Source organism: Pongo pygmaeus, chromosome 3 (assembly GCF_028885625.2).
Source record: "Pongo pygmaeus isolate AG05252 chromosome 3, NHGRI_mPonPyg2-v2.0_pri, whole genome shotgun sequence".
In the NCBI taxonomy this organism is placed as follows: domain Eukaryota; kingdom Metazoa; phylum Chordata; class Mammalia; order Primates; family Hominidae; genus Pongo; species Pongo pygmaeus.
The window spans coordinates 114,881,052-114,903,343 of NC_072376.2; the positions used below are offsets into that span (position 1 = coordinate 114,881,052).

The 22,292-nt window shown below is 36.2% G+C and overlaps 1 protein-coding gene across 2 annotated transcripts in view; it reads right to left on the bottom strand.

The window, feature by feature from the left end:
• SLC39A8 (solute carrier family 39 member 8) overlaps positions 1–22,292 on the bottom strand; it is an 83,477-nt gene that overhangs the window by 25,286 nt on the left and 35,899 nt on the right. For both annotated transcript variants that reach the window (XM_063663930.1, XM_054485854.2), the window contains 3 exons: positions 20,691–20,860; positions 18,217–18,339; positions 17,543–17,707 (listed from right to left, as the gene is read on the bottom strand). In XM_063663930.1, coding sequence (XP_063520000.1) covers positions 17,543–17,707; positions 18,217–18,249 — 198 coding nt within the window. In that variant the 5' untranslated portion in view covers positions 18,250–18,339; positions 20,691–20,860. The remainder of the gene's footprint in view (positions 1–17,542; positions 17,708–18,216; positions 18,340–20,690; positions 20,861–22,292) is intronic.

The following is a 22,292-nucleotide window of genomic DNA, read 5'->3' on the forward strand; positions in this document are numbered from 1 at the left end:
GTTCATTTGTAAGCTAATTGTTAGAAATCATAACTTATTACAGCAATATTCTCATCAGGAAATTAGTATCATGTATACAGAGCAAACATGAGCTTGGGATGCAAGACCCCAGAAGGGGACCTCAGCATAGTTTTGCTGTTTATTATCTGTGTGAACTTGACGGAGTCACTGTACTTAACTGGATCTTAATTTATGCAGCTGTAAGTTGACTTAATACCAATTTCATAGTGCTATTGTAGGAATGTAATATAATAATAGCTAAAAAGCTACCCCAGTGCCCTCTACTCTTACCCGTAGGCATTTATGTTCCTTTTTCAAGTATTTCTCTATATCAGAGAGTATTGGCTGGCAGGTCATAGAGGAGCATCAGTGAGTTCATGAACCCCTTTAAATTGTATGCAAAATTTGGTAGGTCTGTTGCAACAGGTAATGGGCTTCATCAAGCGGCTGTCTAAGGGAATGATTAAAAACCATTGTTCTACAGCCACTTTCTTGAATGTTTCAAAATTAGAAAATGACAAATGTTTAAAAACAATGACTGGAAGCACTCTCTGCACTTAAGTTGCTGTTCTGCCCAACCATATTATCCCAGTAAAGTCTTACATATCTGTCAAGATGGATACAAGGTCAAGATGGATACAAGCATGATTTTCTCAGAAGAGCATCCTTGACCATTTCGCTTTCATCATGTGCCATCCCAATATGCGCCACTCCACTTGCATCACGTCCCGCCCCAACACACACCACATCTCTCTCAACATAATAACTTGCGTATGCCTCTACTCTAGTACTCATCACACTATACAATAACTATTTTTTATGTCGGTAAGTTCTAGTTTTACATGCTCAAAAATTTCTAGTCAAATAAATATGAATTTTTTCGCAAAAATAAATGTATACTTAGATGTTATTTAAAGTAGTCATTTTAATTGATGAGAAGCATACAAATCAGGAAGTAATATTGCTTTTTTAAAAGAACTCTGAGTGTAACAAATCTAAGTTCAAATCGTTACTCTGATGTTAAACCTCCCTGAAATTCAGCTTTCCTATCTGTAAAATCAAGATAATTACACCTAAATGAATGTTGCATATGAATAATATTTACAAAGTATGGGTGTATTTCTTGCACATGACAGGTACCACCAACATCACATCACCAACTACCACCATTATTATTTCTATTAGTTATTCAGGAGTGACAGGTACAGGCATACCTCTTTTTCCTGAACTTCACTTTATTGTGCTTCTCAGATATTGTGATTTTTACAAATTAAAGGTTTGTTGCAACCCTGCATTGAGCAAGTCTATCAGCACCATTTTTCTATCAGCATGTGCTCATTTCATGTCTCTGTGCCACATTTTGGCAATTCTCACAATATTTCAAACTTTTTCATTATTATTATATCTATTATGGTGATCTGTAATCAGTGATTTTGATGTTACTATTGTCATTGTTTTGGGACACCATGACTGTGCCCCATAAGATGGCAGACTTAACCAATTAATGTTGTATGTGTTCTGACTGCTCTAGTGACCAGCCATTCCCCCATCTTCCCCCCTTCTGTAGGGCCTCTCTACTCCCTGAGACACAAGAGAATTGAAATTATGCTAACTAGTAATCCTAAAATGGCCTCTATGTGATCAGGTAAAAGGAGAATTGCATGTCTCTCACTTAAAATCAAAAGATAGAAATGATTAAACTTAGTGAGGAAAACATGTCAAAAGCCAAGATAAGCCAAAAGCTAGGTTTTGTGTGCCAAACAGCCAAGCTGTGAATGCAAAGGAGAACTTCTTGAAGGAAATTAAAAGTGCTACTCCAATGAACACACAAATGATAAGAAAGCAAAACAGCATTATTGCTGACATGAGTAAAATTTGAGTGGTTTGGATAGAAGATCAAACCACCCACAACATACCCTAAAGTAGGAGCAAGCCCCTCTTTTCAATTCTATGAAGGCTGAGAGAGGTGACAAAGCTGAAGAAGAAAGGTTGGAAGGTAGCAGAATTGGTTCATTAGGTTTAACAAAAGAAGCCATCTCTATGACACAAAAGTGCCAAGTGAAGCAGCAAGTTCTGATGGAGAAGTTATCCAGAAGATCTAACTAAAATCATTGATGAAGGTGGCTACACTAAACACCAAATTTTCAATGTTGGTAAAACAGCCTTCTGTTGGAAGAAGATGCCATCCAGGGCTTTCATAGCTAGAGAGAAGAAGTCAGTGCCTGGTTTCAAAGCTTCAAAGGACAGGCTGACTCTGTTGTTTGGGGCTAATGCAGCTGGTAACTTTAAGTTGAGACCAATGATCATTTACCATTCCAAAACTCCTAGGGCCCTTAATGATCATTTACCATTCCAAAACTCCTAGGGCCCTTAATAATTGTGCTAAATTTACTCTGTGCTCTAGAAATGGAACAACACAGCCTGGATGGTAACACATCTGTTTACAGCATGGTTTACTGAATATTTTCAGTCCACTGTTGGGACCTACAGCCCAGAAAAATAAAAGAAATTCCCTTCAAAATATTACTGCTCATTGACAGTGCATCTAGTCACCTAAGAGCTCTTACGGAGATGCACAAGGAGATGAATGTCGTTTTCATGCCTGCCAACATAACATCCATCCTGAAGTCCATGGGTCAAGGAGTAGTTTTGACTTACAAGTCATATTATTTAAGAAATACATTGTGTAAGACTGTAGCTGCCATAGTAGTGATTCCTATAATGAATCTCAGCAAAGGAGGTTGAAAACCTTCTAGAAAGGATTCATCATTCTAGATGCCATTAAGAACATTTATGACTCATGGGAGGAGGTCAAAATATCCACATTTACAGGAGTTGGGAAGAAGTTGATTCCAACCTTCATGGATAACTTTGAGGTGTTCAAGAATCCAGTAAAGGAAGTCACGGTAGGTGTACTGGAAATAGCAAGAGAATTACAATGAAAAGTTAAGCTTGAAGATGGAAGTGAATTGCTGCAATCTCATGATCAAACTTGAATAAATGAGCAGTTGCTTCTTATGAATGAGCAAACAAAGTGGTTTCTTGAAACAGAATCTACTGCTGGTATAGATGCTGTGAACAATGTTGAAATGACAACAAAGGATTTAGAATACTTCATAAATGTAGTTGACAAAGCAGTGGTAGAGGTTCAGAGGATGGCATCCAATGTGGAAAGAAGTTCTACTGTGGGTAAAATGCTGTCAAACAGCATCGCATGTACAGAGAAATCTTTCATGAAAGAAGCAATCCATGTTGCAAACTTCATTGTTTTAAAACACTTCCACAGCCACTCCAACCTTCAGCAACCACCGCCCTGGTCAGCAGCCGTCAACATCAGAGGCACGCCCCTCCACTTACAAAAACATCAGAACTTGCTGAAAGCTTGGATGATCAGTAGCACTTTTTAGCAATAAGGTATTTTTAAATTAAGATATCAATGTCATTTTTTAGACATAATGCCAGTGCACACTTAATAGACTATAGTGTAGTGAAAACATATCTTTTATATTCACTGGGAAACCAGAAATCATGTGACCTGCTTTATTGTGATATTTACTTTATTGCCGTGGTCTGGAACTAAATTCACCTGATTTTGACACTGACTATGGTTCAGAGAATATCTGAGCAGGGACAGCCTTCCAGGAGGTAAAGAACATAATGATGTTTCTGGAACTTCATACAAAGAAGCAGACTACTTTCATGTGATCACCTAGCTCCCAGTGCACTCCAGAGTTTCAAGGCATACTGTTCTCCTTGTCTACAACTGTGTGTGATTCTAACTAGATGGGCCACCACTCTGTATCTCACAGCTGTGTAGTACATGGTTGAGTCTGTAGTTGTGAAGAAGGTAAAAGTCAACAATTTGGCCCCTGAAAATGAGGACACTGGCTCAGGGCTGAGGATTCTGACTTTCTACTCAGCAATGTATTATCATCGCTAGTCAACGTGCACCACACTAAGAGAGAGCCTATTAAAAGCCTTTCCCACTTTTCCCCAACCCCACAGTCCTTCATTCCTACTTCCCACCTGCCTGAAATTGAGAACATCTAACACACAATACACCCACAAACACTTTCTCCACCTTCCATCCTATCTTAGAATAAGAACGCTTTTCCTTTTCATTGTGAACAACTTCACTTGTACTCTATTTTCATTTCTTCTCTAGAAATGCGCTCCATAAGATATCCCTATCATGACTTCCATTCTCTTTTGAATGCTCAACTTCTCCCTGTCTGCCTGGCCTTTCCTCTCTGTCTTAAATCTAACACAATCCCAAATCTTGATACTCCACTGAACTGCTCTTCTCCCTCATTTTTTTTTTCACTTCAATGACAAACTCCTTGAAATAGTTTACTTTTCTAGTCTTTTCCTATATCTCTTTACCAGATACAGCCTTTCCTCTTCTTTCAGCTACTTGCAGCAAAATAGTGTTCCCCAGAGTAGCTACATGTAACTTTAGAAGCATTGAAAATGTATGCATTCTTTGCCAAAGCCTTTTTTAAACCAAGGAATGAGTTATTCAGCACACACACACACCACACAGCAACACTTCCTAAATACACTTTGGACCTCTCACCTTACCCACAAAGTTTCTGCTGTCCATGGCAGATCTTCCCAATCTCCTCTTTCTTGAAAATTATTCCAAAATGTTCTCTCCCTACCCCACACCAGTTCTCTATCTTCAGATAAACATACTATGGAAGATGATCTATTATTCTCATTCATTTGTCTGAGCCAGGGCAATGCAAACAAAGACACACCTTCTCAAAGAAGGTCCAATATACTAGGGTCCACAGGGGTTCCTGTATTCACAGCTAAAAATATACCACCACTCCATTGCACTCTGGCCCCTGGTCATTTTCTTCTGTTTCTTCTGTTTTTTCTTTGTTATGCCCCTTTGTTATGGATGGGATTGCCTAGCACATGGGACTTTGTCCATCAAGCTCTCTTCTGATGAACCTGACACTAGGAAATGTGTTCTCAGGAAGAAGCAAACCATCAAAATTCAATCCATCAACAGACAAATGGACAAAGAAAATGTGGTATCAACACACAAGAGAATACTATGCAGCCTTTAAAAAGAAGGAAATCCTGTCATTTCCTTCTTTTTAAAGGCTGCATATTTTAAAACCTGGGAGGGTACTAAGCCAGGCACAGAAATAAATACCGCATGATTTCATTTTCACATGGAATCTAAAAAAGTTGAGCTCATAAAAACAAAGTAGAATGTTTGATACCAGAGGCTTGGGGACTGGGAGGAGGAGAGATGTTGGTCAAAAGGGACAGAGTTACACTTAGAAAGGAAAAATAAGATTTAGAGCTCTATTACACAGCATAGTGACCATAGTTAATGATAGCATAATGTATACTTCAAAACTGCTTTAAAAAAAGTAGACTTTACATGTTTTCACCACAAAACAAATGAAAAATAGGTGAAGTGATGAATATGTTAATTAGTTTAATCTTTCTACAATGTGTACAAATATTAAAACATAACATTATACCCTATGAATATATACAATTATTATTTGTCAATTTATTTAATTAACTTCTAAAAATTCAATCCAACTGCCTTTATAGCCTTTGCTCAAACTTGCTATTTGATTTTGTTCTCTGCAAACTGCCATGGAGGCCCTGTTCTCTTAGTCTATTCTGGAAGCCTTCATAAATATCACTCTTGGCTATAAATTGCTCTTACATGAACTAATCCATCTGTTTTTGAATCTTCAAAATGATCCCCATTATGTCTTCAAGAAACCCCACTGCATAAAATGCTTTCCTCCTTCCAGTTGATAAGTGCTTATAAACCTGGCATATGATTTGACGACTTTGAACCAAGTCTCCTACTCTTTCAACAGCTGCTCAATATTCCGTCATTGAAATAGAGGACTTTGTGGCTTTGCATCTATACATAATGTTAGATGCTGTTTCTCTTACTTAATCCCCAACACCCTCACTTCTCAGGAGCATGATGGTGATGTATAGTTGTATGGTAGACACGGAAATAATAAGATTTAGTATTTAATGCATACCTACTCTTAGTCATAACTTTAAAAATATTTCATGTAATCCTCATAATAATCCTGCCTTGTAGATATTATTGCCAGTTTTCAGATGAAGAAAGTGAGTTTTAGAAGTTGAAGTAACCCGATTAGTTATCAGTCAGATTTAAACTCAAATCTACCTGACTCAAGTACTTTTGACAAAGATAAGTTGCTCTAATGTTCATGTTACTAATTAACACCTAATGACTAATGTGTAATTCAAAAATGACACAAATTTTGCCAGAAAATATAATTATTCATTCATTTAATTTTTAACTCTGCTTTAAGCCTCCCTAATTCTAAAAGTAGAAAAATTAGCCAAGTACAGATTACCTATATTTAGCTGTAATATAGAAAAAGAAAAAAGTTGCAATGAAATTCAACACTGAGAAAAATGTTTCTTAATCTAATTAAGGCTATTGAAAAGAAAAAGAAAACTAAAGAAAGCAACCTACTGAGCTTAGAAGCATTCCTATTAAAGTTGGAAACAAGACAAATTACCAACTATCACCACTTCTGCTCAACATTGTCCTGTGAGCCCTTGCCAATAAAACAAGACAAGAAAAATGAAAGTTAAAACAATTAGAAAACAAATTAAAAAGGGCTTCTTTGCTCTTCAATATGGATGTAGAAAGTCCAAAAGAATAAACAAACAAAACAATACTGGGAGAATTCAGCACTACTGCAGGACGCAAAACCAGTGTACTAAAATCAGTGTACTCTTACATAGCAGTAATAATCAACTAGAAAACAGTAGGAAAAAAGATATCATTTGTGATACCTGTGGAGCTACAAAGTAATTAGGAAGAAATCTAACAGAATATTTTAAAAATATTTCTAATATAGTAAATTACCAAACCAAAAAATCTTAAATATCATAAAAATGTAAGCTGCCGCCTAGTTAATCTCTAAATCCAATGCAATGTCAATGAAAATCTCCACAATGATATTGATATGGAAGAACAAAGACAACTTTTAGTGAAAAAACAAGGTGAGGAACAGACCTTGTCTTTATAGCTGACTAAAAACTATAATAATTATGGCAGTGTGGTAGTAGGTCAGAGTTTTTTTTTTTTTAAATAGACAAGTGAAAGAGACTAGAAAGCCATAATACAGATACATTAATACATACAAACTTGATACATGGCAGGAATAAAATGACCTGTTCAGCAAAAGAAGTGAGGATAACTGCTTATCTATACACGAAAAAACTGGATCCTCATATACAAAAATAAATTAAACTTAAAATTTTTGAAAGAAAATATGGAAGGAAATCTTAGTGAAAAGAGAAACCACAGATTTGGAGAATACATTTATGAATCATTTAATCAAGGAAAATTAACATCTAGAATATATGTAAAACTCCTACAAATGACAGACTCTTTCTTAGACCAAATTTCAATTAGGCTCTTCTGAGGTCTCTTCTCAACCAGACCTCTACCTTCGATTTCTGTGTCCATTTTTGCAGAATTCAGTCACAGCAAGAATCCTGCCAAGTCAGTTTAGCAAGAATCCCCTCATCCTTTATATATGATCATTCTTAATATCTGATCAAATTCCTCGTTCCCTCTGACTCAGGGAAAAATCAAATAATGATTTTTTAAAAATTCTTCATTCCTCACCATCCCCGAAGTGATATATAATCACCCTGGCCTGCCTTCAGCAAGAATCCCGTTAAGTTGGTTTACTAGGAATCCGCTTACCCTTGATGTTTTCTCTTAATAATAATATTCCATGCATTCTTCCCCTCTCTCTGCTAATTGGCTATAAATGCCAACCTGTCTTTACTTTATTTAGAGTTGAACCCAATCTCTCTCCCCTGTTGCCATAGAGGCAACCCTTATTGCAACAGTCTTGAATAAACTCTTCCTTACTGTTTTAACAAGTGTCAGAATAGTTTTTTCTTTAACACAAATCATTAAGGAAAAAAAAAACTCAACTAAAAATGTGCAAAACAGATGAATAGGAAACATAAAAGTAAATTTATGACCAAAACACATATGAGATGCTCAACCGCACTATAATCAGAAAGACAAATTAGAAAAAGATACCACTTCAAACTTATTAAATTGGCAATAATCTTTTTAAGTCTGAAATTTCCAAGTATTGCTAAAGACAAAGAGAAAACAGGAATTATTTTTTGCTGTTCATAAGAAGGTAAACAAACATAAGAGGCTGGAGAGCATTTTGTTGTTATTCAGCAAAATTAAATGTGTGCATACTCCATGACCCATTTTTACATATCTAGTTATTAGATAATAATATATATGTATATAATACACATTAATTATATAATATAAAACTTTATATATGTGTTTATATGTGTATACATGTAAATATATATATTATATATGTATATAAAAAACTATAGACAGAGGGAAAAGAAAAACCTAAAAGTCTACAGATTATCTCCAGAACTCAAAACTTCATAACATTGGAATTATGTTTGCATGGACCTGAAAGCACATTCCAGAGGATTAAAATTATAAACTCAACAAAAATGCTATTTAAATGTTTATCACGCAATTGAGAATGTTATCTTTTCATATGGATATCAAAGTAGTCCATGACTGACACCCATAAGCAACTGACTGTTCTCCAAATAAAGTAAATAGTACAGATTTTTGTACCTTTAAAAGCACATTCATACCTAATCTTATTTGATTATACTAGCTGACCTAAGAGTTGGCAATATCAACATTTTGTTTGTTTGTTTAAGATAGGGTCTCACTGCTGCCCAGGCTGGTCTTCAACTCCTGGACTCTGGTCTTCAACTCCTGGACTCAAGTGATCCACCTGCCTTGGCTTCTCAAAGTGCTGGAATTACAGGCATGAGCCAACAGTGCCTGGCCCAATGTTTGTTTTATAACTTTCTGTGTAAATGTTGATGCCACCAGCCTCCACAAGAATGGAATACACTAGCTGGCCAAATGATTAGCTAATATAAGGAGCCACAACAGATAACCCTAGATCTCTCCTGACATTAGCTATCAAATAAAATGCTTTTATCAAATTTACATAACTTGGACGTGCTTTTATCTGGAAAAGCAAGTAGTTCTTAATGTAGTGTTTTCCTTCCTTGGCAAGTGGCTCTAGCTGGTATTTCAAGGCTCTAACAGAGAATCTGTGGTGCAAAGCCTGATAAATTGTCATTTGAATAGCAAATTATATTGGACTTTAAGATTCTCTTCAACTAAGAGAGAGTAAATGTTCCAAATTCTCTTAATTTATCTGACAGGTCAAAGGCGGGCTTGTGGGCATTTATATTCAGAAGGTTGTCTTTATTACTAAATTACCTATGAGCTTTTAAAGTCCAGCTTTACTTTCTAGAAAATCTACTCAAATTTTAAGGTAGATAAGAAAAATGAGAAAGCATGGAATTCTATATATTTTATCTTCTCATTTTGTTACCCTAACCTAGAGGGAACATATAGAAATAGATTCAAACACCTATATGGTTTATTACAAGAAGTCATCTTTTAAGTGATGATCTTTACATAATTAAGCATATAGATTTAGAAGCTATTCCCAAAGGTGCAAAAGATGAAGTGATACGACTTGATAAGATGACTATGATAAAAACTAAGAAAAGACAAAAATGGTAAATGGAAGAGGGAGGGAGATGTATATTTATCACAAGTGTACAATGTATCAGACACAATGTTGCATAGTTGACCCATAAGAAATTATTTCACTTTCACAAAAATCCAGTAAATTAAGAATCTTTGCTCCTCATTTAACAGATGAGCAAAGGCTCAAAGGTGTTAATTATTTTTTTCCCAAATCACACAACATATTTTAATCCTAAGATGCAAACAACGGCCTGTGTAATTCCACAGCCTATGCTTCTCTTCCACATCCAACTGCTTTGCAAGAAAAGGAGACTCAGAAGAAGCACCAGGAAAGTATTACGGCAGCTAAAATGGTGACAGAGCAAGGATGGTATCATGTCACCAAGACCACCTCATAAGTAATTCAACAGGGAGGGGAGGGACTCCAGTGAAAAGCCTGCCTTTATATTTCTAGCATTTAGCCCATAATAGGTACTCACTTATGTGTTAAACTATAGGAATGGCTCAGGAAGAAAGAGTGAATGAGGATTAGGAACATAGCTCGTGGCCCACGCCTGTAGTCCTAATTACTCTGAAGGCTGAGTGGGAGCATTGCTTGAACCCAGGAGTCTGAGGTTACAATGACCCTGTCTCAAAAAAATGAATAATTTAATTTTAAAAAGAGGAATATCGCATGCTGCCTAGAACAACCACTTACATTATTCTAAAAAGAAAGTTCAGAGAATAGGTAGTGAATTTAGAAACTGTACATGATTAAGCATGTAAGGAGATGATGAGGAAGGCTGATTAACAAATGGAAACAATAGGCAGTGTAGTGTAAGGTAACAGTTAACCACACATACCAGGAAACAGGATTCCTGCACTTCAATCCTAATGTGATACCTGTGTGACCTTGGGTAAGTTCCTTACCTTCTCTGTACATCAGTTTCCAAATCTGCAAGATGGAAATAATAATTGTACTTGCCTCACAGGGTTGTTACTGTGAGGATTAAACGAGTTAATATATGTAAAGCATTTAAGAATATGTCTAACATATATAGTCTTATTTCAGAATTAGCCAGTCTTTAGAAAAGTTGGACAGTTGTGGGAAAGAAGGTTTGAGAAAACTTGGGGAGTAGCAGATTGAGGAATAAAATAATACCTTGAGGTAGAAAAGATGGAACATGTTTGTAGACACGGGAAAGGGAGAGATTCAGGAAAGATAAATGAAAACACGCCAGATGTGGTGGCTCACACCTGTAATCTCAATACTTTGGGAGGCTAAGGCAGGAGGATCACTTGAGACCACGAGTTCAAGATCAGCCTGGGCAACATAGCAAGACCCCATTTCTTAAAAAAAAAAAAAAAAAAAAAAAATTTAGTTAGCCAGGCATGGTGGCATGTGCCTGCAGTCTCAGCTACTTGGGAGGCTGAGATGGGAGGATCACTTGAGACTAAGGAGTTTGAGATTTCAAACTCCAGCCTGGGTTATGGAGTGAGACCCTGTCCTAAAACAACAAAACGAAACAAAACTGGAAGAGGCCACGGGAAAGATGAGAATATTTAGAGGAACTGGCCTTGAAAGGGAGAAAGGACACCAGTTCTGGCACAAAGGGGACAGTGGAGAGGAGATGAGGACCCAGAGTAGTTTTTTTAAGAAGTAACAGAAGTAATGAGGTGAGAGGGAAGAGTTCACAGATTCCAAATAATCATCTCAGTCTCCTTGTTAAAGTAAGAAAATAAGAAATAAGAATTTTGTGAATAAAAAAAAAACTTTAGAACAGTTTTTCATGAATGAAAGTATACTTCATATCAATGAAAGAAGGCCAAATTCAGTGGATTCAGGTACCAATTTTCATGACCTTAGCAACACATAGAGTAAAGCCAGATAAAATAACCTGCCCAGGGCAGGGATGCCCTGAGATAGACCCAGTGAGAGAGAAATTCCACTAACAGCAAAGACAACCCAGAATTTCTCCTCATGATTGGCTATATCATCTGCCTCTAGTTACTGTTTTTATGTAAGTACCAGTCAATCAAGATCAGTGGAAATCATTTCTTATGTCATTCTATTATTTGTACAGTTTTCTATTTTAATTAATTGTTATTGTAGGGGAAATTAACTAATTTCTGTTTTTAAATCTTGTGATGTTCAAGAACTATACGATTTAAAATAGTAAATGGTCTTTTAGTGAAATAGTGCAGAACAGATATACATATTTATCTCTAGTCCGTCCTGAAATGCCCTCCTGAAGCTATGTCCTTATAAAGGAATAAAGAAGACATAAAGCCGCAAGGACAGGAGGAAAGAGAGACAACATGACAGCACTGAGATGTGTATTTTGGAAGATGGAAAGAGGAAGGCAAATTCTGACTGACTTCACAGAGGAAGAAAGTCAACAAGAAGCAAAGTGATGCAGGACCCAGAACCTCAAAAAAGTTCAGGGATTAGAGGCACCAAGTACTCTGAAGGCAGAGGGCAAAGAGCGGAACTAAACATAAGAGAAGTGGCTGCAAGTCTATTTAGGGAACAAGTAGAACCTCAAGTCCTTCCTTCCAAGCCAATGTGGCAAGGCAGCCACCCCAAATGATGACTGGAAATCTACCCCTGGGGAAAGTGAACCAGAGAGACCCTCAATTCAAGGACACAAAGCAAACTGAAGACTGTTGTGAAGTACAGTACTAAAGAAAGGGGTGTTACATCAAATATTCTTAGTGCCCCAGTCCCCTTCTCCTCCCACTCCACTTCCCAAGTGATAGCCAGTAATATTCTACCCTTCTTCCTATTGCCAGGCAAGAATGGAGAAAAACACACCACCCAAAAGACCGGCAGACAAGCCCCACGCATATATGTACACACGGAGCTTCCAGTCAGTTTTTTTGTATTTCATACTTTAAAAAAAGAGTGCTTTCCATTTTTCTGTGCCAAGTGTGTAATATTTCAGTTATGTTACGGAAGGGTGGAAAGTTTGGAATCTGTGAACTCTGCTGTCTCACCTCATCTTTTACTTCTTGAAAACTGCTCTGGGTACTCATCTCCTCTCCACTGTCCCCTATGTGTCAGCACTTAGAATAGTGCCAAGTATATGTAAAGTACTGGAAAAATACTTGTTGAATGAATTATGTGTATTTAAACTCTCATGGAGGCCCAACCACCTGAAAAAGGTTAGCATTCTATTCATAGAGTGTCACTTCATATCAGTCATCAACAAAGAAAATCTCCCTAACACCTCCACACTTTTCAGCTAAATTCTATTTTATTGCACCTCAACTTTACACATAAAATTCACAATAATCAACTTCTAAAAATCACTTTATATTTAATAGTATCTATTCTTAAATGAAAGCACAGGAAATTTCATAAAAAGATTAGAGACTGATGACAGATTGCTGGAGGAACGAGCTCCAGGGGCCCTCTAGTGGCCTTGAAGAGCTGACACCCTCCCCAAAGTACCAAACATTCCTCAGCAATCAACATCCAACAAACACCAAGGCTGTGTCTGGGCTGGGGAGCCCCACCCGGCTGCACAGATACTGAAATGACTCCACACTTGGCTACACAGGAAAGTCGAAGAGAAAAACACAAAGCGTGTCACAAGGTGACATGTGACACATTACCTAGTAACAATAACGAATAACTGGGGAAATCGCATCTTGTGCACCCCTCTTTTTCCTACATCTTCCTTTTTACCCCTCTATGACCCCCACTTTTCCCCAAAAAGCATGCACGTGCCCACACACATGCCACATAGACTGTTGTGCCTCACACTTACTAGGCCTGGAGCAAAGGTATTAAGGAACTCTCAAATCATTTCGTCTAAATATTTAAAAGTTATAATCAAGCTAACTGTTAAATGTTATCTTCTGTTATCTTCTAACTGTTAAATAATATCTTCTATTATTTCACTGTGATAAAGATGCTTCCATGAAAACAAAATAAAAACATATGTGTGAAACTATGATTTTTATGTGACTAAACACAGATAAAACACCAGAGACTTCTAAATTTAAATATTATTGCTTAGCTGAGTATTCTGTAATGAGCCAGAATTGCTTGGATGAATAATAAAGACATTCCTAAGTCATACAGTTTAAGTATTCTATAACATGTCTTTGTTCTTTCTACATTTCAGCAAGATCAAAAATTATGCTTTTATAATCTAGATGTTCACATAATTTACATTCTATTGATAGTAATGCCAATTAGACCACCTTTCTTAACTCACTGTAATTTTTAGAGAGCTCCTTATTATTTTCAATTTGGAAAAACGTTGTTGAAGCAGTGACAACCGGAATTGTCAACAAAATTCTTAAATCCATACTTGTAACACAAATGGAACCCTGAGTTATATTATCATGTTCAATACTTTTAATGGGGTCACCTAGGTTAGATTATTTTTATAATATAAAATATTAGAAAGTATCTTAATTTTATTATTAAAATCACTATCACTTATATTGTAATACTTACTCTCTTAAAGCAATATCCAGACCTACTTATTTCTTAAATTTCATTTCTTTTGATTTTTTGTGCAATGTAAATAAAACTGAAAATTGCAGTCTGTTGCTCAATTTGTTTAAATGTCTATTTATTTGAGACTATACCTTCAACCAAAATAGCGAGAAAATAGTCCCCATAAGAAATTAGCGTCAAAACTATTATCTCAAGGCCTGGTGCAGGGCTGTCACCCTGGCACGCACCTTCTCTTCTTTCTTCAGCTGCCTTCTTATTCCTGGAAGTGTATTTCCAGAATCCTAGTTCCATTATTCCCTCTCGCTAGATAGGTAGTTTACCTAGGTTTACAATTCCACAGTTGTTTTCATTCAGAATATTGAAAGAATTGTGCCACTGCTCTCCAGCGTTGATGTGGGGAAGTCCACTACCATTCAGCTTCCAGGTCCCTTGTGTGTGACCTGTTCGATTATTCTCAAAGTCTTTAGCATATTTTCTTCCCCGATATTTGCATGACTGGTTCTTTCTCATTATACAATTCCCTGCTGACATCTTGAGGGACCTTTTCTGAACAGTCAATCAAAAGAAGCTCCCACACATCACTCTCACATCACCATGCTTTAGTTTCATCAAGGTAGGTTATTACTATATGATATTTTCTTGTTTTGCTCATTTCTATATTTTATGTTTCCATTGAATAAACTGTAAGCTCCTCGAGAATTTGCTTCTGAATTTCCAGTGCCTAGGATAATGAACAGGAACTCAATAAATGTTTCTTGAATATGTAAATGAAAGCACTACTGTCATAAGTGGAGTAAAAACAGCCTTCTGATTGTATTTCAAAATTATGTAAAACAGGATCATGTCGAGGGCCTCATCTTTGTCATGGTGCAGAGATTTACTGCAAACATGTCTTCTGCCCATAGCTAATCCTAAATCAGGAGCCTTAAAGTTTTAACTAAAATGTAACTTTGGAGAAGTTAAACTTATTTGTTAATTATGATTTAAAAAAATAATTTAGCCTCTCACAAAAGCTGAAGGCTTTGACAGCCATCCTCCTTTCTAAATATAAATATTCCTATCAGCTCATTCTGATACTCAAGGCACATTTAGCAGCTAGTTTATCCTAGTAGGTTCATCAGAAGGAACTTTCCTGAAATCAGGAGAGGTCACACTGAGTTTCTAGTATGGTCAAGGAGGTGATCAGCCCTTTAAATATTTTAAATCTCAAACTGTATCTCAAACTGTATCTCTTCCGTGCTTTGTGTTACAGGACTTGAGGATCCCAGGGGAGAACTTGTTCAAGGTTGGACCAGGTTCAAAGCTCCTTCTCTGTAGAAGTGTAGCCCTGACTAAAGTTATCTTGTTAACTCTGGAAAGATACAGTAAAATCTTCCATCAGAGCAAGAATTCAAGTTAGGCTCCAAATTTCATGGCAGATTATCCCTCTGCCTCTGGTATCTAAAGAATTATTAATCAATGTTTAAATTGGCAATATAGCTGACTGACACCTCTTGAATGACTTGTCAGAGTTCAACCACAATCTCACTATAATCCAGTATTTGCCAAAAGCTTGCATAAGGCAACTAGAATTTAGACACATGGTATAAGGAAGGGTGTTAACTACTATTCTTTAGGCTTTCTCTGCTGTGCCTCGCATTAAATAATATATCCTCAGAAAGCAATATCCTTGGGTCAAATTATTTTTCCCCACTACAAAAAATAAATATTTAAGAGTTGATGTTGTCATCTTGCTTACAGCAGAGCAGCAACATAAGGAAGGCAGTCCAGCAAAGTATATAAGAACACAGGCTTCGGTATAAGGCAGCCTTGGTACTAATCCAAGCTTTGCCATTAGGAACTGTGCATCTTTGGGTTTGCTATTTAACCCCTCTAAGTCATACTCTCCTAATTACAACAGCACTTGTCCCCTAGGTTATTAGGAAGATCAAATGAAGTAATTCATCTAACGTTCTAGGCGTAGTCCTTGAGCATTTAATGAATGTTAACTGTAATTATTATTGTAAGAAATTATATACTTGAACATTTCCAGATTCTTTGCAAACTCGGCTGAAAGCACCATTCATTACACTGCAAAAAATAATTCCCTCTTAGCTTAGTGCTAACACAGAATTGGCTCTTCAAATACACTTGAGATTTTCCTTAATTAGGTGGAGAGAAGCATATGACCAATCACGTTTTCTTTCCGGAAGGAAACTCAGGTATTTGCCATAATAATCTCTTCCAAATTGCTCTATATTTTTTGCTTTTTTTCCCCTTAGCTGGCTTTCCTTTTTATTTTGTTTTTAACTGTTCACTTTTATATCACGTTTAACTATATAGCTTGTGGATCTGCCATTCACTACCTGAGTAAACCTGGAGGGGTTATTTAACATCTAAAGTGCCACTTTCTTCATCTGTCAAATGAGAATTGTTGTAGACACCAGTGATACTATCTTCTCAGCATCCCTTTTTGATAACCACTCCTCTACTCCATCCACATTCCCTTGATACCATTAAAGGGGCCCAGCCCTCTAAGCACTTAGATTAGTCTAGAAGTGATCATCTAATTCAAGCTGGACCAGGAAGACACTTGCCAGAGATTTTGGATTTAGGACTGAAAGAGTCAGGTCAATTTCCTTCTAGTAGCTGAAATTATAAGACAAATCTCAGGAATTGCTAGTGGCTACGTATCCCACTTATGGAAAAGATGGCCTACAGTGAAAGAAAAGAACGATACTAAGAGGCAGGAAAGAGAAGGAGGGAGAGTCCTAGTGGTTCTAATGGTTCCTAGGTTCTTGTTTTTCCTGTAGCTTGGCTGTTCCATTAGTCATCTAGTATCTTTCCAGTGAGTTCTCCTTTGTGCATATATAATTTGGTTTGATTTCTATCACTTGAAACCAATATAGTTCTAATACATAAGAAATAATCCCTACACTGAGTAGTTGTTATAAAAAGTAAATGAGATCAAATAATTAAGTGCTAAGCATATTACCTGGTATATGATACTTGCTCAAGAAATTGTGCCTATTAATATTATTTAGAAGATGTGGATATAAATATCAATTGTAAGTCAGACAATTAATAAAACAATTTTAATAATTTGCAAATCTTTCTTTTTGCAATTTCAAAATCAATCAAAGAATTATTTGATTCTGGATCTTCAAAGAATTGTAAAATAAATGCTCTGAATTAATTTTGCTATATAATATTGTATAAATGCAATTGAGAAACTCTCATATAGTAAATAACCTTAGAGAATAATGAAGCCCAGACCAGTGATCCACAATTTCTTTCTTAACTCACTTGTTTAGAGTAAACATATATAGGGAAGGTGGAAAAACAATGCAGACTTACATTCCAGTTACCCCACATATATAGGAATAAGTCTGACATACATAAATGTACAAAAACTGACTTAGCTGCATACACAGTCATGTTTACACAGTATAAAGAATGCAGTATAATCAAGGAAAAATGGAATCAACATATACCTGTAGAGATACCACACTGACATTATCAAAATGGATATGTCCATTAGCTTCTGTGACAGCAGGATTTGCATAGCACGTCACACCATTGATGGCAGGCAATGCTTTAGGTTGATGAGTTTTTTCTTGAGGACCAAAGTTATCATTTCCAAAGTGGGTATGACCATTCTATATGGGAACAAAAACCAAAGAGATTATAAGAAGAAAAAAGATGATTCATACAGACAAGGAAATATAGTTTACTGCTTTTTATTTCTAAGAAGAAAATTGTATGTCTATTCTATATGTAAAGAAGTCTTTTTAGATATATAAAATTTCTCTTTTTTTACATGTATTTTCATTTACTAGATTCTGCTATTACTGTTTGTTCACGTTAGAATACATATACATTCTTATTTTGATGAATATGAATAGAATATGAATTATGCACATCTGTTATTCAATATTAAATTGCTGGTACTTGAAAAAAAAAACAAAAAAAACTCCAAATTTTACAACATGAATCAAGCATTTATCTTATACTTGTCAATATATTGACTCTTTGTTCTCCTTAAACTCACAAGCCTAATAACTGGACCATTCTCATAATTCTAAGAATAAAATTCCTGTCTTTATTTGCCTATATAAAGTAGCTTTAGGGGGTAAAATATCAGATGTTTTAAATAAAGTCCATTTACCTGACCATATGTCTTTAATAACATCTTTAGCATTCTTTCAAAAAAGAAAAGTAGGTAAAATCCACCAAACACAGCAACCGCCTTCTCAACATAACTGTCGACTTTGGGATCAAATCCAAATGCCTAAGGGAGAAAAAAGGGCAATTCAAGTAAAACCAAGAAATTTAATTTGATTTCTGGAAAATAATACCAGTATACAATTCTCACCAATGTTCTAAGTCTCTCTTCACATCCAAGTAATATTGGGAACTTAGCTGCCAAAAATCATAAAACAAAAACTTTGAAATTTGAATGACAAAACTGTATGAGATGGCACAAAAATCTTACAACTAGAAATCTCATTAAATAAAGCCACCAGAGAATCCTACAGTTTCCCACCTATAACACCTACAGCAATACTTGCCTTGAAAGAGTAAACTTTTAGCAATAAAGCAGCAGCTCTGATTCTCATCTTTAGAATACAATATTAGGTCTAGATAATGAAGATAAATGAGATATTGATTACCTACTATCTCTAAAAGTAATGTATTAGTCCATGATATCCAGAGTCAAACTTTTAAAACAAATATGGCAGGCCACTTGGATTACTGTTTTCCCAAGAGAAATCCTCTTATACCTACAGAACTGTGATAAATCCTAAAAAGGTAAATAAATCAAGGCCTAGGCCCAAGAATAAAAGCAAAAAGAAGATTTAAAATTGCCACCACTCTCTCTCTCTCTTTCACACACACACAGCAATAAGAATGGAATAAGTCTTTGTTTAAAGGACAAAGAACTGGAGTTAGAGTTTGAAGTTATAAAGAGTCAAGATGTTCCTAACAGACAAGACACATAAACTTCAAATAAATAGAATCAGAGGAGAGACTAATGGGTGAAAAGCCACAACTTTACACCATTCCACACATTGTAAATCTCCCCTCTGAAGCAGAATAGAAGATGTCTGGGTTCTTGTCCTATGTTTGCCTCTGGGGAGACATCATGGCCGCATCTTCATTTGAATAACTTCTTTGTGCCTGTTTATACAATGCAAAAATGGCAAAAAAAAAAAAAAAATATATATATATATATATATATATATATATATATATACCTGTTCCATTTACCTAACATTGAGGTTATGAAAATAAAGTGAAATAAGAAAAGGAAAATCATTTTGCTACAAAAAACTCTATGGAAATTTGAGATATTATTACAAAGACAGATTCTTTATATTGTTAAATTTCAAGAAAATAGAAAACCTTAACATCATAAATGTAGAGTCTTTAGTCCACATACAGTATTTGTTTGTTTAATTTACTTTGACCCATAAAGCAGATGAGATAATACATATATCATATTAAATATATTATGTATATAATACTCTTTTAAATCAGAAAATCTGTATTGTCATCCTAGCTTTGTTACTAGCTGATTGTAAGGCTGTAATCAAATTATTTAACCACCCTAAATTTTAACATTTTTTATCTCTACAATTGAGGCTTTGAAATAGATATTATCTTAGGTCCTAGATCAAATAATGATAATAAATCTATAACTCTAAAAAGTTATATGCCCACTTTCAGGTATAGCTTGAAAAATTAAAGGAAGCTTTAGTTATAATTTTCTAAAAATTATGAGATGAGGGTGGTACTCCCTGAAATACTATTAATATTTTCTCTCTGTATGGGGTTTGTCTCTCCCTCTGTGTGTGCATTGTGAGTGGCAGATATAGTCCATGTATACATATATTTCTCTAGTTCCCCTTTGTGGATCCCTTCTATGAAAGTCTCTTTCTCCTTTCCTTCCTCTTCAACATTGCCTCTCTTTTCCTTTCATTTATTTTCCTTCCTCCATTCCTCTTCCTTATATGGGCACAACACAGATTTGAAATAAATTGAATAGTGTGCACTATAGTCAAGATCAGATCAATAACACATTTTATCAAAGAAAAAAATAAGTTGCTGTTTATTTATTAGTCCTCAATTGATATTTTTTCCACAGTTGGAAAAAATGAAAAGGTTTGTCAACCATGCTCTCATTTACTCTCTAGTCACTTATAGCTGCAGTAAATATATGAGGGAATTTAGTGGTATATGTTAAATACATTATAAATTTACATTTGACATTTGCAGTACATTTGACATTGCACGCTCTTTAGAAAAATAAATAAATAAATAATGAAACAGTGTGTGGAAAAATTAAATTTGCCAAGTGCAAGGCAGAATAAAGTTTTAAGGCCTTCTGAGGTGTCCCAGAGCTGTCTGAGCACGTCCTAGTGGCTGGCCTCCTAGAATATTAATTTTGTCTCTGATAGTGATATCCACTGCAGCTTGGGACAAGCCTTTACAATTGCTGTGATTCAGCTTTCTCTTATCCAAGACACTATAAACCAGACCATAAAATGCTGTAAGAATTATGGAGGCTAAAAACATACAAAGTGCTAAAACGTTCAAAAGAAACAATTATTCACAGAAAGAAATAGCCAACATCCTTACCTCTGGAATAAGTTGGAAAATTGCATTTGAAAAAAGAGTCCCAATAGCCAGCCCCACAAAAAAGGTCAAAATCTTTGGGAAATAAGATTTCTTTATCAGTGGAGTCAAAATCAATCCGAGGAGAGATGCCAGATTAATAATTGTCACTGACAGGAATCCATATCCCCAAACTGTGCGTCAGAGGGAAAAGAGAGTAGAAATTAATCAGAGCAAGGAACCAAATGATGTTTTCCTGTACATTAAGCTTAAAAGTGTCTTTAAAAGCTTAAGACACATATCTTCTTTAAAAGAACAAAATCTACTCAATGAAAACTATATAGAAAACTGAGAATACAAATATGGCATAGCAAGCATTAATAGTAATACAGTTTATGTTTTAATCAGCCCTAAATCATCATTATGGGATTAATGAGTTTTACAGCTTGCAGGGAAATTGGAGAACATCTAGAATAGTGACAAACAATCTGAGGTCCACAGGCGCCAAGCCACCTAGTTTCATCTATGGCTCATGGAATAGATTAAAACAGCATTTTGAAAAAAAAGAAAAAACAGGGGCAGTGTGAGCCTCAGGACAAAGGTATGGGATGATGGGTGGAGGGCAGGGATGGAGATGGGTCACAGTGAGCTAGCTTCAAGGTGACCATAGCTGCTAATACTGAGTTTGTCACAATCATTTGTCTTCAGACTCCTGAGGACAGCAGCTTCTCAGAAAAGGTGGCGCCAGCAGCACCTCAGGTCCCCAGCTGGAGCCTCCTGGGAACTAAAGTCAGTCTGATGCAATAAGCACTCAGGAAGTGAGCACATGGGGGCAGGAGGGAGTGGCTGCATTACATAACTCACCCTGCGAGACACAGATTAGGCAAAAATATTCCATACAGAAGAGATGCTGGTGACAGAAAAAGGTGGTGCATCTTTCATCTCTCGAGACCCAGGGCCTGGCACCCAGTAGGCACACGATAAGTATTGCTTAGAATAAAATGAATGAATACTATCCTAAGCTCTATAGCTAATGGCATGTGTGACCTATTGCCTTTGGGCCTCAATTTCCCTCTCTCTATCCTAGAGGGGCTGGTGTAAGGACAAAACGGGAACACAAGTGAAACATACCCAGGACAGTCACCTATGTGTGGGTGCAGGCTGAGATACAACCCGGCCTCAGGGCTGTGCAACATGTGACTTTGCCTCTGGCCCCACACACTGTACACAAAGTACAGTGTGACAGAGGAGAAAGCTGCCTCTGCATAGCCACTTCTTTAAAATATCCAGAAAGCATGTTTAAATGGTGGGCCACTTTTCTCCATGGCACTGTCAGTGGAGTACACTAGTAACACCTACAGCTCAGGGAGCATTTGCCATGTGCCAGGCCCTGTGCTAAGTGATCAACATGTGTCAACTTATCTGAACCTCACAAAACTCTGTAAGAGAAATATTACTACCTCCTTCATACAGTTGGGGAAACCAAAGCAGATGGAATTCAAGTAAGCTGCCAGAGTCACACAGATAGAAACCTGGATTTTGAACCTGGACAGTCTGGCTCCCAGGCCCACATTTTTTAGCAATATGCTTTATTATTCCTTTAGAGATAATCTCATTTTTAAAAAG